Source organism: Musa acuminata, chromosome BXJ1-7 (assembly GCF_036884655.1).
Source record: "Musa acuminata AAA Group cultivar baxijiao chromosome BXJ1-7, Cavendish_Baxijiao_AAA, whole genome shotgun sequence".
NCBI lineage: Eukaryota > Viridiplantae > Streptophyta > Magnoliopsida > Zingiberales > Musaceae > Musa > Musa acuminata.
In genome coordinates, this window is record NC_088333.1 from 39,015,252 (window position 1) to 39,027,853 (window position 12,602).

The 12,602-nt window shown below is 45.1% G+C and overlaps 1 protein-coding gene across 1 annotated transcript; it reads left to right on the top strand.

The window, feature by feature from the left end:
- The first annotated feature begins 6,735 nt into the window (after positions 1 to 6,735).
- Positions 6,736 to 11,356, top strand: LOC135679286 (pyrophosphate-energized vacuolar membrane proton pump-like). The gene is made up of 8 exons (XM_065192824.1): positions 6,736 to 7,104; positions 8,325 to 8,899; positions 8,981 to 9,360; positions 9,442 to 9,528; positions 9,620 to 9,950; positions 10,238 to 10,648; positions 10,734 to 10,793; positions 10,884 to 11,356. The coding sequence occupies exons 1-8, from the start codon at positions 6,852 to 6,854 to the stop codon at positions 11,088 to 11,090; spliced, it is 2,304 nt and encodes a 767-aa protein (XP_065048896.1). The 5' UTR covers positions 6,736 to 6,851; the 3' UTR covers positions 11,091 to 11,356.
- Positions 11,357 to 12,602: the final 1,246 nt, after the last annotated feature.

The following is a 12,602-nucleotide window of genomic DNA, read 5'->3' on the forward strand; positions in this document are numbered from 1 at the left end:
GCTGAACAAACTGTGCATTGTTCTGCCTCCTGCAGACGCACTTGCTAGATTGCGCCTCCACGTCAATACAACCACCGCTGCACCCCTCAAGGCCTAGCAACATGCTGAACTCGTTGCACACTTCAGCCTCCTCCGGACGTATCCTTCGCATGCCGAAGAGAAAGTTTCAATGCTCCATGGCGTCGAGTCTGGGTCGCCTTGGGATGGCCACGAACATTTCATCGTCCGCATACAAGCCCATGTATGAGTACCGAATTCTTCGAGTTAGCAATTCCCCTCACCTCTGTGAGCTTTACGCAACTCTTTCGGTCGTTGAGCAACTCATTCCACTTTGCATGGTCTCGTCTTTTGCGAAGCGCCTTGCTTGCCTTGAGCACCATCAAGTAAAGTTGTCAACGTTGAGCCGTAGCTCAAACTCAGCCATCCCAACCTTTGTGCGCTCCGAATTCTTCCAAGCTTGCCTGTTCTCGTGGTGCCTCTTGCGCGAAGGGTTGGCCATTCCACTGAATGCCAATGTTAGATGCCCGCTCCTCTAAGCGACTCTTTTCCCTACATCTCCATGCCTGTTTTCCCTCAAACGGTCGCGCGTTGCTGACTGCTCTCAACACAGCCCCGCTAGGTCCCCCACGTTTGCATGTCAAGTGTTTCTATGAGTGCTTGTCCCGCTCTGATACCATATTGTCACGACCTTAGCTGGTTTTGCCTAAGGCGTGCGGCACCCTCGCGCGTCCGTCCGCAAAGGTCAGCCTCCCCGAAGCCTCCCATTGTCCCTTAGGACCAACAAAAGAGAGAACGGGTTAAAGAGAACGCCTCAATCGGGATCCACAAGCAAACATGTTCGAAATACACTTCATAGACAATGCAAATTACAAACAGACTTTACAAGCTCTGAATAGTTACACAACAAAGGGTAAAATGGTCCATTACAGACCGAAAAGCTCTATCACGTGTCCACATGACACAACCTTTATTTACAAGCCTAAAGAGGCCACCAACCCAACTAAAATGAGACTTATAAGCCTTCGGCCGCCCCTCTACCTGCTGTACAAGGCATGAACATGGCAAAAGATAACGGACAGACATAAGCATTACATCCAACATCTTGTTTAGAAGTTTGTCCGTTACAATATGCTGATGACCAAGGTTTTCATCCGATGCAAAATTTGGTGCACGCCCGGAAGACCCGCCTCTGCGGTACCATGGCCTTCACTCCTTGAATCCATAACCCTTCTTGTCGTCGTGTTGTTCACCAAAGCGGAGCTCCCAGTAGCTCCCGATCATACCTCCATATGATCTCATCCCTCACGGGACTGATTGTGTGTATCGCATTGCCACGAACTGTTCCACCACGATCCGCTGCACCATGTCGCCTCCTGGTGACATCTTCATTGCATTCTGATCCTTGTGGAATAAACTCGAATTGTGAACCCTCCATGTGTGGCCTCTGCCAATACATCGTAGGGTCCCTTCCACCTTCGATTTTGTTCGCTCCTCTGGCAATCGACCTTCATCCACCCACTCCTGGGTCACACCTAGATGAAGCACTGCTCTAGGACAGTCCGTCGCCTAGTAACTCTCGAAGTCCACCGACTTCACTGTAATCTGTGCACCATTGTCTGGATCCTGGGCCTTTGCCCCTACCAGCACAATCTCCGCTGCGCACTGCTTCCTTCATAGCAACTCAAATGGCAACGCTGTGGCATATTCTTCAAGAGTACCCGCCTCTGCGTCCTCTTGCCCCGTGCTAAGGCCCTTCTGAACCCAACTTCGCCTCCGCAAATTGAGTCGCCTTAGTTCCTCCATCAAATGCTTCTCCGAGTTAAGGTGCATGTGCCGCGAAGCTCCCTTCGTCTTTGGCACCATGCAAGATGAGTCCACTCCGTCAGAAAGAAGGACCCATGGAACAACATGATCCTACTCTTGCCTCTACAAGAGTTTATGTCCTTGACCTCTGTCTAAGGAAAGCACTGTGCCTCTGCTCCATGTTCCAACTTCTATGCTGGCTCCCTTCATGCGGCTTGGGTACTTCGCCAAGTTACACCCAAGTTGCTCCGCTCCTCGTTTTTGCATTGAGTCGATGGTGGCCCTCGCGCCCACCATTCCACGGGTCAGCCCTCCCTTGAGTCCGATCTCCACATCGACTCCAAGTGTACCTTCATAAGTTGCTTTAGGTCGCTCCCCCACTTGATCTCGCAATGCATCCACCAATGCATTCTCTCGAGCGAGATCATGCATCAACTCCTCGCTGCTTGCTCGGTCCATTGAGCTTCGTGGAGTTGTTGTTTGTGAGGTACTCCTCCTCAACATGTGAAGTCCGTCTCACATGATTCTCCCTCTGGAGTGCCGAGACTTATCACTCCTAGATAACTGTCCCGTTGGAGCAACATCTCTCTTCGTTTCGGAGACGACCATCCCCTTGGACTACTCCGATCTGCTGAACAAACTGTGTATTATTCTGCCTCTTGCAAACGCACTTGCTAGATTGCGCCTCCACGTCAATACAGCCACTGCCGCACCCCTCAAGGCCTAGCAACATGCTAAACTCGTTGCACACTTCAGCCTCCTCCGGACGTATCCTTCACATGACGAAGAGAAAGTTTCAATGCTCCATGGCGCCGAGTCTCGGTCGCCTTGGGATGGCCACGAACATTCCATCGTCCGCATACAAGCCCATGCATGAGTACCAAATTCTTCGAGTTAGCAATTCCCCTCACCTCTGTGAGCTTTGCATAACTCTTTTGGTCGTTGAACAACTCATTCCACCTTGGATGGTCTCATTCTTGCCAAGCGCCTCGCTTGCCTAGAGCACCATAAAGTATAGTTGTCAACGTTGAGCCGTAGCTCAAACTCAGCCATCCCAACCTTTGTGCGCTCCGCATTCTTCCAAGCTTGCCTGTTCTCGTGGTGCCTCTTGCACGAAGGGTTGGCCATTCCTCAGAATGCAATGTTAGATGCCCGCTCCTCTGAGCGACTCTTTTCCCTACATCTCCATGCCCGTTTTCCCTTAAACGGTCGCGCGTTGCTGACTGCCCTCAATGCAGCCCCGCTAGGTCCCCCACATTTGCATGTCAAGTGTTTCTATGAGTGCTTGTCCCGCTCTGATACCATAATGTCACGACCTTAGCTAGTTTTGCCTAAGGCGTGCGGCACCCTCGCGCGTCCGTCCGCAAAGGTCAGCCTTCCCGAAGCCTCCCATTGTCCCTTAGGACCAACAAAAGAGAGAACGAGTTAAAGAGAACGCCTCAATCGGGATCCACAAGCAAACATGTCCGAAAAACACTTCGTAGACAATGCAAATTACAAACAGACTTTACAAGCTCTGAATAGTTACACAACAAATGGTAAAATGGTCCATTACAGACCGAAAAGCTCTCACACGTGTCCACATGACACAACCTTTATTTACAAGCCTAAAGAGGCCACCAACCCAACTAACATGGGACTATTTAGCCTTCGGCCGCTCCTCTACCAGCTGTACAAGGCATGAACATGCCAAAAGACAACGAACAAACATAAGCATTACATTCAACATCTTATTTAGAAGTTTGTCCGTTACCGTTATTACAACTTTTTCCTTTTAATTTTGAAATATGCTGAATTAATAAGATGCTAAAACCATGGAATTTTTTTTTGTTAGTTCTTTAGCCACCCAAATCTGTAAAACAAATTATAAAAACATTTAAATCAACACATTTCAGCATCAGGTAAAAAAAAAAAAAAAAACAGAAGAATGTCTCATGATATTTTAAATAATATATCGTCCGATCGAATCAGGTTGAGTTCGAATTGGTTGGATCTTTCTCATTGGTCGGATTAACTGTGAATTAGTATTGAATTCGCAACCTAACTAATTGAGTGACCCAAACGAACATCCAAAGCTCTCGGGAGACACGATATGATGTGGCGAACAAATGACGACGAAGCTTAAAGCTAAAGCAACGGCGAACATACGCATGGAACAAAGACGTAATAGTCTTTTCCTCTGTGTGTATATATATATATATTATACGATCTTTGTCATATCAAGGAAGTTGTGTGAGACATGTGTCAGATATATACTATACTTCCAACTTGGTTGACAATGACTTCGTCCAATCCCCACTCGCGATCCAACTCTAGAAACATCACCGCTGTCAAAGAAATGACATCACACCGATCGATTAGCTCGCAATCGTTCGTCGCTGAAGCCACGGCTTCCACTGCAGACGTAGACATCCCGTTCCCTTTGCTCCGTTGCTTTGGCGTGGTTTGTAGTGCATCTACTTCCGGTTTCATGTTTGCCTATGCTCGCCACAACGCTCGACAACAGTGATGGCATCGTTTGCTTCATCACTGCATCAACACACTGCACACAGAAACCATTGGCTGTGTCTTAGGTGGGGGAGTCTGCATGTGGGGGAGGCAAATGGTTTAATTCCACGGTCCCTATCGCCCATGCAAGTACAGTAGCGAGACAGAGAGAGAGAGAGAGAGAATAAGCTTGCTTTTTCTTCATTCTTTCGATCAGTGGGGATCTTATTCATCTTGGAAGCATCATATCACATGCCATGAGAACACTTTTGTTTGATGCGCAGGCAGGTTTGTCTGCCAAACCATGATTCGGATTTCAAGGTTAAGCTGAGGAGGAGGAGGAGGAAGAGAAGATGATGTGTCATTTTCTCGAGCAACAGCAGGATGAGCATCTCCCATCTCAAGCTCTGAGCCATGAGCTGTCAGCATGTGTAAGCTTCCTGCAACTGCTAATTAGCTATTGACTTTTCATGGATGAGATAGAAACCAAAACCTCAGGAGTTCTTGTTCTTGTCTTGATGCTCACGTATTCTTGAGCTCCATTGATGCCATGCACTGCATTAGGTTGATGTGCTGTCATAACTGGTAAAGCTCATCTCTTCCTTCACATATATATATGGTGTGAATAATATATGCCGATAAAGACCCTTTGATGATGACCAATAACCCAATCATCGCATGACATCTTATCTTCTTCATACACTAGCAATCTTTTTCTTTCTTTCTTTTTTTTTTTTGCTATTTTTCTTGAGTGACAAATATGTTCTATCTTTATTGCAATCTTTGTTATGCTTCCATGTCATGCTACAAATTTTAGATTGCGTAGATCCAAAATTTAATGGCGTACATTTCAATGCTGATTGTCTTATGTTTAAATGTAATTTTGTATTATCAGCAGCCTATCTTGTGACTTTATCATGATATTAGAGCTTGCAAGTCTATTAATCTTTCATTAGGCTCAATGCAGGTGCTAGTTAGGCCAAGTTGACCTATTTAGTTCTACCCCCACAAGGTCAACTCCAAATCTAATGTAGCTAACTATATGATGCCATAACCTGACTTTTCTTGCTTTGACTTGACCTACTCTTCCACTCTCTCTCTCAAAATCTAGAGTTGATCTACTCATCAAACCAATCCAAACTCTTTGTAGATAACACATCATCCCTGGTAGCTTTCATGGATGACTTAGTCGACGTAAACAACCTTCTCCACCCCCTTTGCCGTTGACTATCTGGAAGGGATGACTCTTCAGGTCAACCTTCTATTCTTGAACGATTAGTTCCGTCTTTAACACCCTTTTGTATTAATCATCGGCCTTATCAGTCAAACAACACGACTCGACTCGGATTATAAATCACATATCCGACTCATATCTGCATCGAACGCAATCCATTGACACGCTTGCTTGATGGTGTTCTTCATGGAGTGCAAGTATACCAAACACCTATAGCTTTGGCACGTTGACCGAGGTCAAATGAAGATGATGGTGCATTGATAGAAGAATATATCGATCTTTTTCCCCAATGTTTTTCCCATTTTGAAAATACAAGAAAAATGGGCGGATTGATGAGAAAAAAAAAAAAGAAAGGAATTTGCGTAAATAAATATATTGTTTAAATAAAAATGGACTAAAATAGAAAAAGCAATTTCGAGTTTCCGACACACATTTACCATTCTACCCGCTTCCCTACCAGCCTGGTCTTGGGGACCACCACCGCCTCGTGAGTGGTGAGATGAAGACGTAAGCTGGGTGGTGAAGTCCTCGATATCTCCGACGCAACCAAAAGCGAGCGCACGCCGCCCGATGAAGAACGGACGGCCGAACTTGCACGCACGTTCCCTTGCCTCCATCATCACCGTCCATCCTCATCGTCGCGTTCGTGGCCCGTCTCACGGCGCCGGACACGACTCGGTTCTATCCGGCGCCCCATCATCTCCCGACCCGAAAGATCCGACGGCCGACATCGACTCGGCACCTGCCACCAACCCGATCGGCACACGTTGGAGCTTCGTGGTAACGCGTGTCGCCTCTGCTCGATCAAACGGCTCGGACACGAAACCCGCGACGCATAAAACAAGAACGACTTTATCCCTTTTTCAGATACACCCCTGTCAAAGTCGGTATTTTCAGTTTCGAAGACCATATCGTTGCACTCGATCTCCGCTGTCTTTTTCCTCGCCCTTTCCTCGCCTTAATAATCGTGACAACTGTTACGTGCCACTTGTACGCTGATCGCGAAGGACAAGTGGCTCACTGCATGCGACGAATCGACCTTTACATGCCGTAACGTAACGGTTTCGGAGGGTTGTGTTGGGTCGGATATACCGGTATGTGTTATGAACATGGACATAGTTTCAAAGACACCCCTCGTTAAGTTTGGTTTTCTCATCAACCCCCTTCCTCCATCGTTTGATCTCCGGCCTCTTCTATATAAGGCCTGGCAGGCGCCCGGTATGTGAGTCACCGTATACCCTCGAGCCTGTCTCTCGTCGTCGGTCACTTCCTTCACCGACGTCGCCACCGCCAGCTGCCGCTTGACTTCACGTGACAGGAACCGCCAATGGGGGCGGCGATGCTGACGGGCGTGATAACGGAGATCTTGATCCCGGTGGCTGCCGTCATCGGGATCGCCTTCGCGCTGCTCCAGTGGATGCTGGTGTCGGCCGTGAAGCTCTCGCCGGAGAGGCAGACGCCCGCGGGGGGTAACAAGAAGAACGGGTTCGCCGCCGACTTCCTCATCGAGGAGGAGGAGGGGCTCAACGATCACAACGTCGTGGTGAAGTGCGCCGAGATCCAGAACGCCATCTCCGAAGGTTCGTCCCCGTCTTGAGCTTACCTACTCTGCTATCTTCCTATTTGCTAGTAGTCTGTCCGAAAAATCATTGCTTTCATGGGGGGTAATAATAAAAGTCCGATTTTTAAGGGGAAACAAAAGGGCCTTTAATTCGATTTGTTGTCTCTTCCGAATTCTTTACTTGACTTATTGTGACTTTTTTTATGCCGAATTTCCTCTTTTTTTTGGGCCAACTACGGACATAGATTTTGTGTTGCTTGGAGGTTAGCTTGAGGACTGAAGCAGTGATGCAACGAGTTCCTTTTCTTGTTCTTTGTAACAGAGTAATAGATATCATCTGGTATTCTGATTGTTTTGGTATCCTTCACTTCATTTTCTTCAATGTGGAGACTGCTTTTACTGCGGCCATCTAATCTTGCTATATGAGTATGCTTGCTTGTATTTGGTTGTTAGAAGCGTGCTTTGTTTACCATGAATATGATCTGACAACTCTTTTGCGTGTGGGTCTTGAAAAGGCTTATAGTACAACCTGAAACTGTTTTGGACGAGTACCGAAATAGTTTCTTATGTTTTGATTCACTTGGCTTCACTCTGTTTTGTGATTCTTACTATTGTGTATATAGTTTCTCATGTATGAGAGACTAAGGTAGAAGCAGTTGGAGAGAAAGTTAGAAGTAGGCATAGGATTTAGCAGCGTCTTCAATTAGATGCATGTCACCTGTGCTTGTGTGCAATAGTCTTATCACCTTTTTCAAGCATTGTTCATCTCTGTACTAATAAGATGCAAGTCACCTGTGTTCTGTAGCCTGAACTCTGTTTCTAAATTTGCTGCTTCTGACTACTTGTCAATGACAACATTCGAGGAAGGTTTAAATTGATTAATTTTATGATCCATGGTTTGCTAAATCTCGATCTGTCAATTCCATTAGCATGGTAGATATCTTGGCCTTTGTCTAAGTGTTTTGTGGTTCTTGAAACTATTTTGGGCATTTAGTGGTAAGAACTTATGATAGCATCTCATATAATGAATGAAGATTATGCGGAATTGTTGATTGCGGACATTTTACTGCATAAAGTGACTATGTTCAAAATTCAGATAAACCGAGTCAATTCTTTTGTATTATTTGCTTCTTTTGTTGTTTCTTTTTGCCTCATTTTACTCGGTTCACCAACTAAGATTTTGCCAACTTTGGACTCGTTAAATAGGTAGCTGACATGTTTCCTCATGCTTGTCGACAGGAGCAACTTCCTTCCTTTTCACTGAATACCAGTATGTTGGAGTCTTCATGGCTGTTTTCGCTGTGCTGATCTTCCTCTTTCTTGGATCCGTGGAAGGCTTTAGTACAAAAAGCCAGCCATGCACCTATAGCAAGGATAAGTACTGCAAGCCAGCACTTGCAAATGCCGTCTTTAGCACTGTGTCGTTTTTGCTTGGTGCTATCACCTCTGTGGTGTCTGGATTTCTTGGGATGAAAATTGCAACATACGCCAATGCAAGAACAACTTTGGAGGCAAGGAAGGGTGTTGGAAAAGCATTTATCACTGCGTTCAGGTCCGGTGCAGTCATGGGCTTCTTGCTGGCTGCAAATGGCCTTTTGGTGCTTTACATTGCAATCAACCTATTCAAGTTGTACTATGGCGATGACTGGGAAGGCCTTTTTGAAGCCATCACTGGTTATGGTCTTGGTGGCTCCTCCATGGCTCTTTTCGGAAGAGTAGGTGGTGGTATCTACACAAAGGCAGCTGATGTTGGTGCTGATCTGGTTGGTAAGGTTGAGAGGAACATCCCTGAAGATGACCCTCGAAACCCAGCTGTAAGTTCTGCATCCAAAGCTTGTTATCGGTGACCTTCTATTGTTTTCTGCCCTAACTAATCATCTAAATGCGAATTACAGGTGATAGCTGACAATGTTGGAGATAATGTCGGAGATATTGCAGGGATGGGATCTGATCTTTTTGGCTCGTATGCTGAGTCCTCATGTGCTGCCTTGGTCGTCGCCTCAATTTCTTCCTTTGGAATTAACCATGACTTCACTGCTATGTGCTATCCCCTGCTTATTAGCTCCATGGGTATCATTGTTTGTCTGATCACTACACTTTTTGCTACTGACTTTTTCGAAATAAAGGCGGTGAAAGATATCGAGCCTGCACTTAAGAGGCAGCTCATAATCTCCACTGCTCTTATGACTGTTGGTATCGGAATCGTCAGCTGGATAGCTCTCCCATCTTCCTTCACAATCTTCAATTTTGGTGAGCAAAAGAAAGTGAAGAACTGGTGAGTAGTATACAAACTCGGTCGCTTATTAGAGTAGTAGGGTTTTAAGCAACACCTTACCTCCTGTAGTTGAATTGCTAGGGAGCTGTTCTTCTGTGTTGCAATTGGATTATGGGCTGGTTTGGTTATCGGGTTTGTCACTGAATATTTCACAAGCAATGCGTACAGGTTAGGAACACTTTCTAATATTATTCCTTCCATGGATTGTATCAAACTGCGATAGGTTGTTGGCTCTCTTCTGACACTGTCCTTTTTGCAGCCCTGTGCAAGATGTTGCTAACTCATGCCGAACTGGTGCTGCCACTAATGTCATCTTTGGGCTTGCTTTGGGATACAAATCTGTCATCATCCCCATTTTCGCTATCGCAGTTAGCATTTTTGTGAGTTTTAGTCTTGCCGCCATGTATGGCATTGCAGTTGCTGCTCTTGGCATGTTGAGCACCATTGCGACTGGGCTGGCGATCGATGCTTATGGTCCCATCAGTGACAATGCTGGAGGCATTGCTGAGATGGCCGGAATGAGCCACAGGATTCGGGAGAGAACCGATGCGCTGGATGCCGCAGGCAATACTACCGCAGCAATCGGAAAGGTGTCGTTAGCTTTACATAATTCGGTTCAATTATGTTATCATATCTACTTAGAAAGACAACTTATGTTATGGAGGTAGCGAGCAAAGCTGTTATGAAATCATCATGCCAAACTCAAAATGATGCTTTCTGGTTTGTTTGTTGATTATTACCTGGCATTCATAATGATTTGAATGCTTTCTCTTTGTTATGCTTTTCTTGATTTATGTATGCTTTGATCTAATCATGTATCTTGCTAGAATGTAGTTTATGAATCTTAGGCTTATATATATCTAACCTGCCCTCTTAGGGGTTTGCCATCGGTTCTGCTGCGTTGGTGTCGCTTGCGCTCTTTGGTGCCTTTGTGAGTAGAGCCGCAATCTCCACAGTGGATGTTCTCACGCCAAAAGTCTTCATTGGGTTGATCGTTGGTGCAATGCTGCCTTACTGGTTCTCAGCCATGACCATGAAGAGCGTCGGTAGAGCAGCCTTGGAGATGGTCGAGGAAGTCCGCAGACAGTTCAACAGCATCCCGGGGCTCATGGAGGGTACTGCCAAGCCCGATTATGCAACCTGTGTTAAGATCTCCACAGATGCTTCCATCAAGGAGATGATTCCTCCTGGTGCTCTGGTGATGCTCACCCCCCTAATTGTCGGGACCTTCTTCGGTGTCGAGACCCTATCTGGGGTTCTTGCTGGTGCCCTTGTTTCCGGAGTTCAGGTATGTGGAAAGTAGCTAGCATAATGTTTTCATTATGAGAATCTTGTGCGTATCATGTCGATAATTGTTCTTGTTTGTTAAACAGATTGCTATCTCTGCATCAAACACCGGCGGTGCATGGGACAATGCAAAGAAGTATATCGAGGTAATTTTATTGATATCTTCTCATCCTGATGATGTTCTTCCATCCGAACACAAACGCAACCATTGTTGATGTCAATAATGTATCATTCAGGCTGGTGCATCAGAGCACGCGAGGGCACTTGGCCCTAAAGGTTCCGATGCCCACAAGGCTGCAGTGATCGGCGATACCATCGGGGATCCTCTAAAGGACACGTCGGGGCCGTCGCTCAACATCCTCATCAAGCTGATGGCGGTGGAGTCGCTCGTGTTCGCACCATTCTTTGCGGCTCACGGCGGCCTCCTCTTCAAGATCCTCTGAGATGGGAGGGGGAGGACCGAGAGTGGTACGGAGGCACCACCACGAGCTCCACTTCCACCTCCATGTTCTTCTGCTACTGATGCCAAACCTCTGTCACCCTGTCAACCGTTTGGCCTACCCAGTTTTCCGTCTTTATGGTTAGTTCGTGTTGTAGTTCCATGCAAGTCGGCACCTGCAAAGCCCCATCGTGGACTTTGGAGCCAAGCAAGCTTTTCTTGTACTCGGTGATGATGATAATGGTGTTGACAGTTTTCTTTTCTTTTAAATGGTGATGATAGTTGGAAATGATTCACCAATAAGTTTTCTGCTGGCCATAGCTATAGGGAGTTGGGTGTCTAATGTCATCATCATACATGATGCAACCCAAGATTTGAAATTAAGATTAATTGATATTATTAATCATCATACAAAGCATACGTGATTGATTTCGTAAAGGTCAAAAAAAGAAAACTCACAGCCTACAAAATTTGCTTGAGTAATTATGTTATTGTTTTCTCACCTTATTAGGTGTTCGGGTCACATCCAACCCGTCTTTATATCCCCCAACTCGTATCGAGCTTTGGATTTGTATCCAAGTCATAATCGACCCGTATCGTGAAAAATAAGAAGAAAAAAAAAAAGAGGGTATCATAATGAAGGAAAAAAGCTCAATCTGTATCCGTCGAGTCTTGGTTTGCATCTGAGTCGTATTCGACTCATATTGAGCCTTCGTTCGATTAAGATCGGATCGGTACCAAAGCGAAGGAAAAAATAAAAAAAGATGAGAAGACGATAGAGAAGAAAAAAAAGAAAGGGTACCATAATGAAGGAAAAAAGCTCAATCTGTATCCGTCGAGTCGACTCATATTGAGCCTTGGTTCGATTAAGGACTCGACTCATATTGAGCCTTGGTTCGATTAAGATTCGATCGGTACTACATTGAAGGGAAAAAAAAAGAAAGAAAGAGAAGACGATGAAAATAAAATCTAAAGAAAAAAATAAAGAAAAAAAATCCAAAGGTTACCATAGTGAAGAAAGAAAAGCTGAGTCATACTCTGAGTCTTGGTTTGTATCCAGAGTTATATTCGACCCATATCGAGTCTTGGTTCGATTAAGATTGGATCGGTACCACAATGAAGGAATAAAAATGAAGAGAAGGTACTATAGTGAAGGGAAAAAAAAAAGAAGAGAAGATGATGGAAAAAAAATCCGAAGAAAAAAAAGAAATGAAAAAGAAAAGGTACCATAGTGAAGGGGGAAAAAAAAGAGAAGAGAAGAGAAAAAAAAATTCAAAGAAAAAAATAAAGAAAATAAAAGGAGAAGAGAATGAAACAAAAAGAAGAAAGAGAGAGAGAGAGATTACTATTGACATGAAAGAGATATATAACATACATTACACAATTTTACCAAAAAATATTGATGACAAATTTGCATAATTATCCAAGAATCAATCGCATGTAAAAACTCTTAGTAAGGATAATGTTATAGTGTACTCTAAATCTCTTAGTAATAGGGCATCACAAGAACACAAAG

Excerpts from the sequence above, each read along its gene's own strand:
- LOC135679286 (XM_065192824.1), top strand. The coding sequence starts at position 6,852 with ATGGGGGCGGCGATGCTGACGGGCGTGATAACGGAGATCTTGATCCCG. Across the intron at positions 9,361-9,441 it reads CAAAAGAAAGTGAAGAACTG|GGAGCTGTTCTTCTGTGTTG; the intron begins GTGAGTAGTATA and ends TTGAATTGCTAG. Across the intron at positions 10,794-10,883 it reads ATGCAAAGAAGTATATCGAG|GCTGGTGCATCAGAGCACGC; the intron begins GTAATTTTATTG and ends TGTATCATTCAG.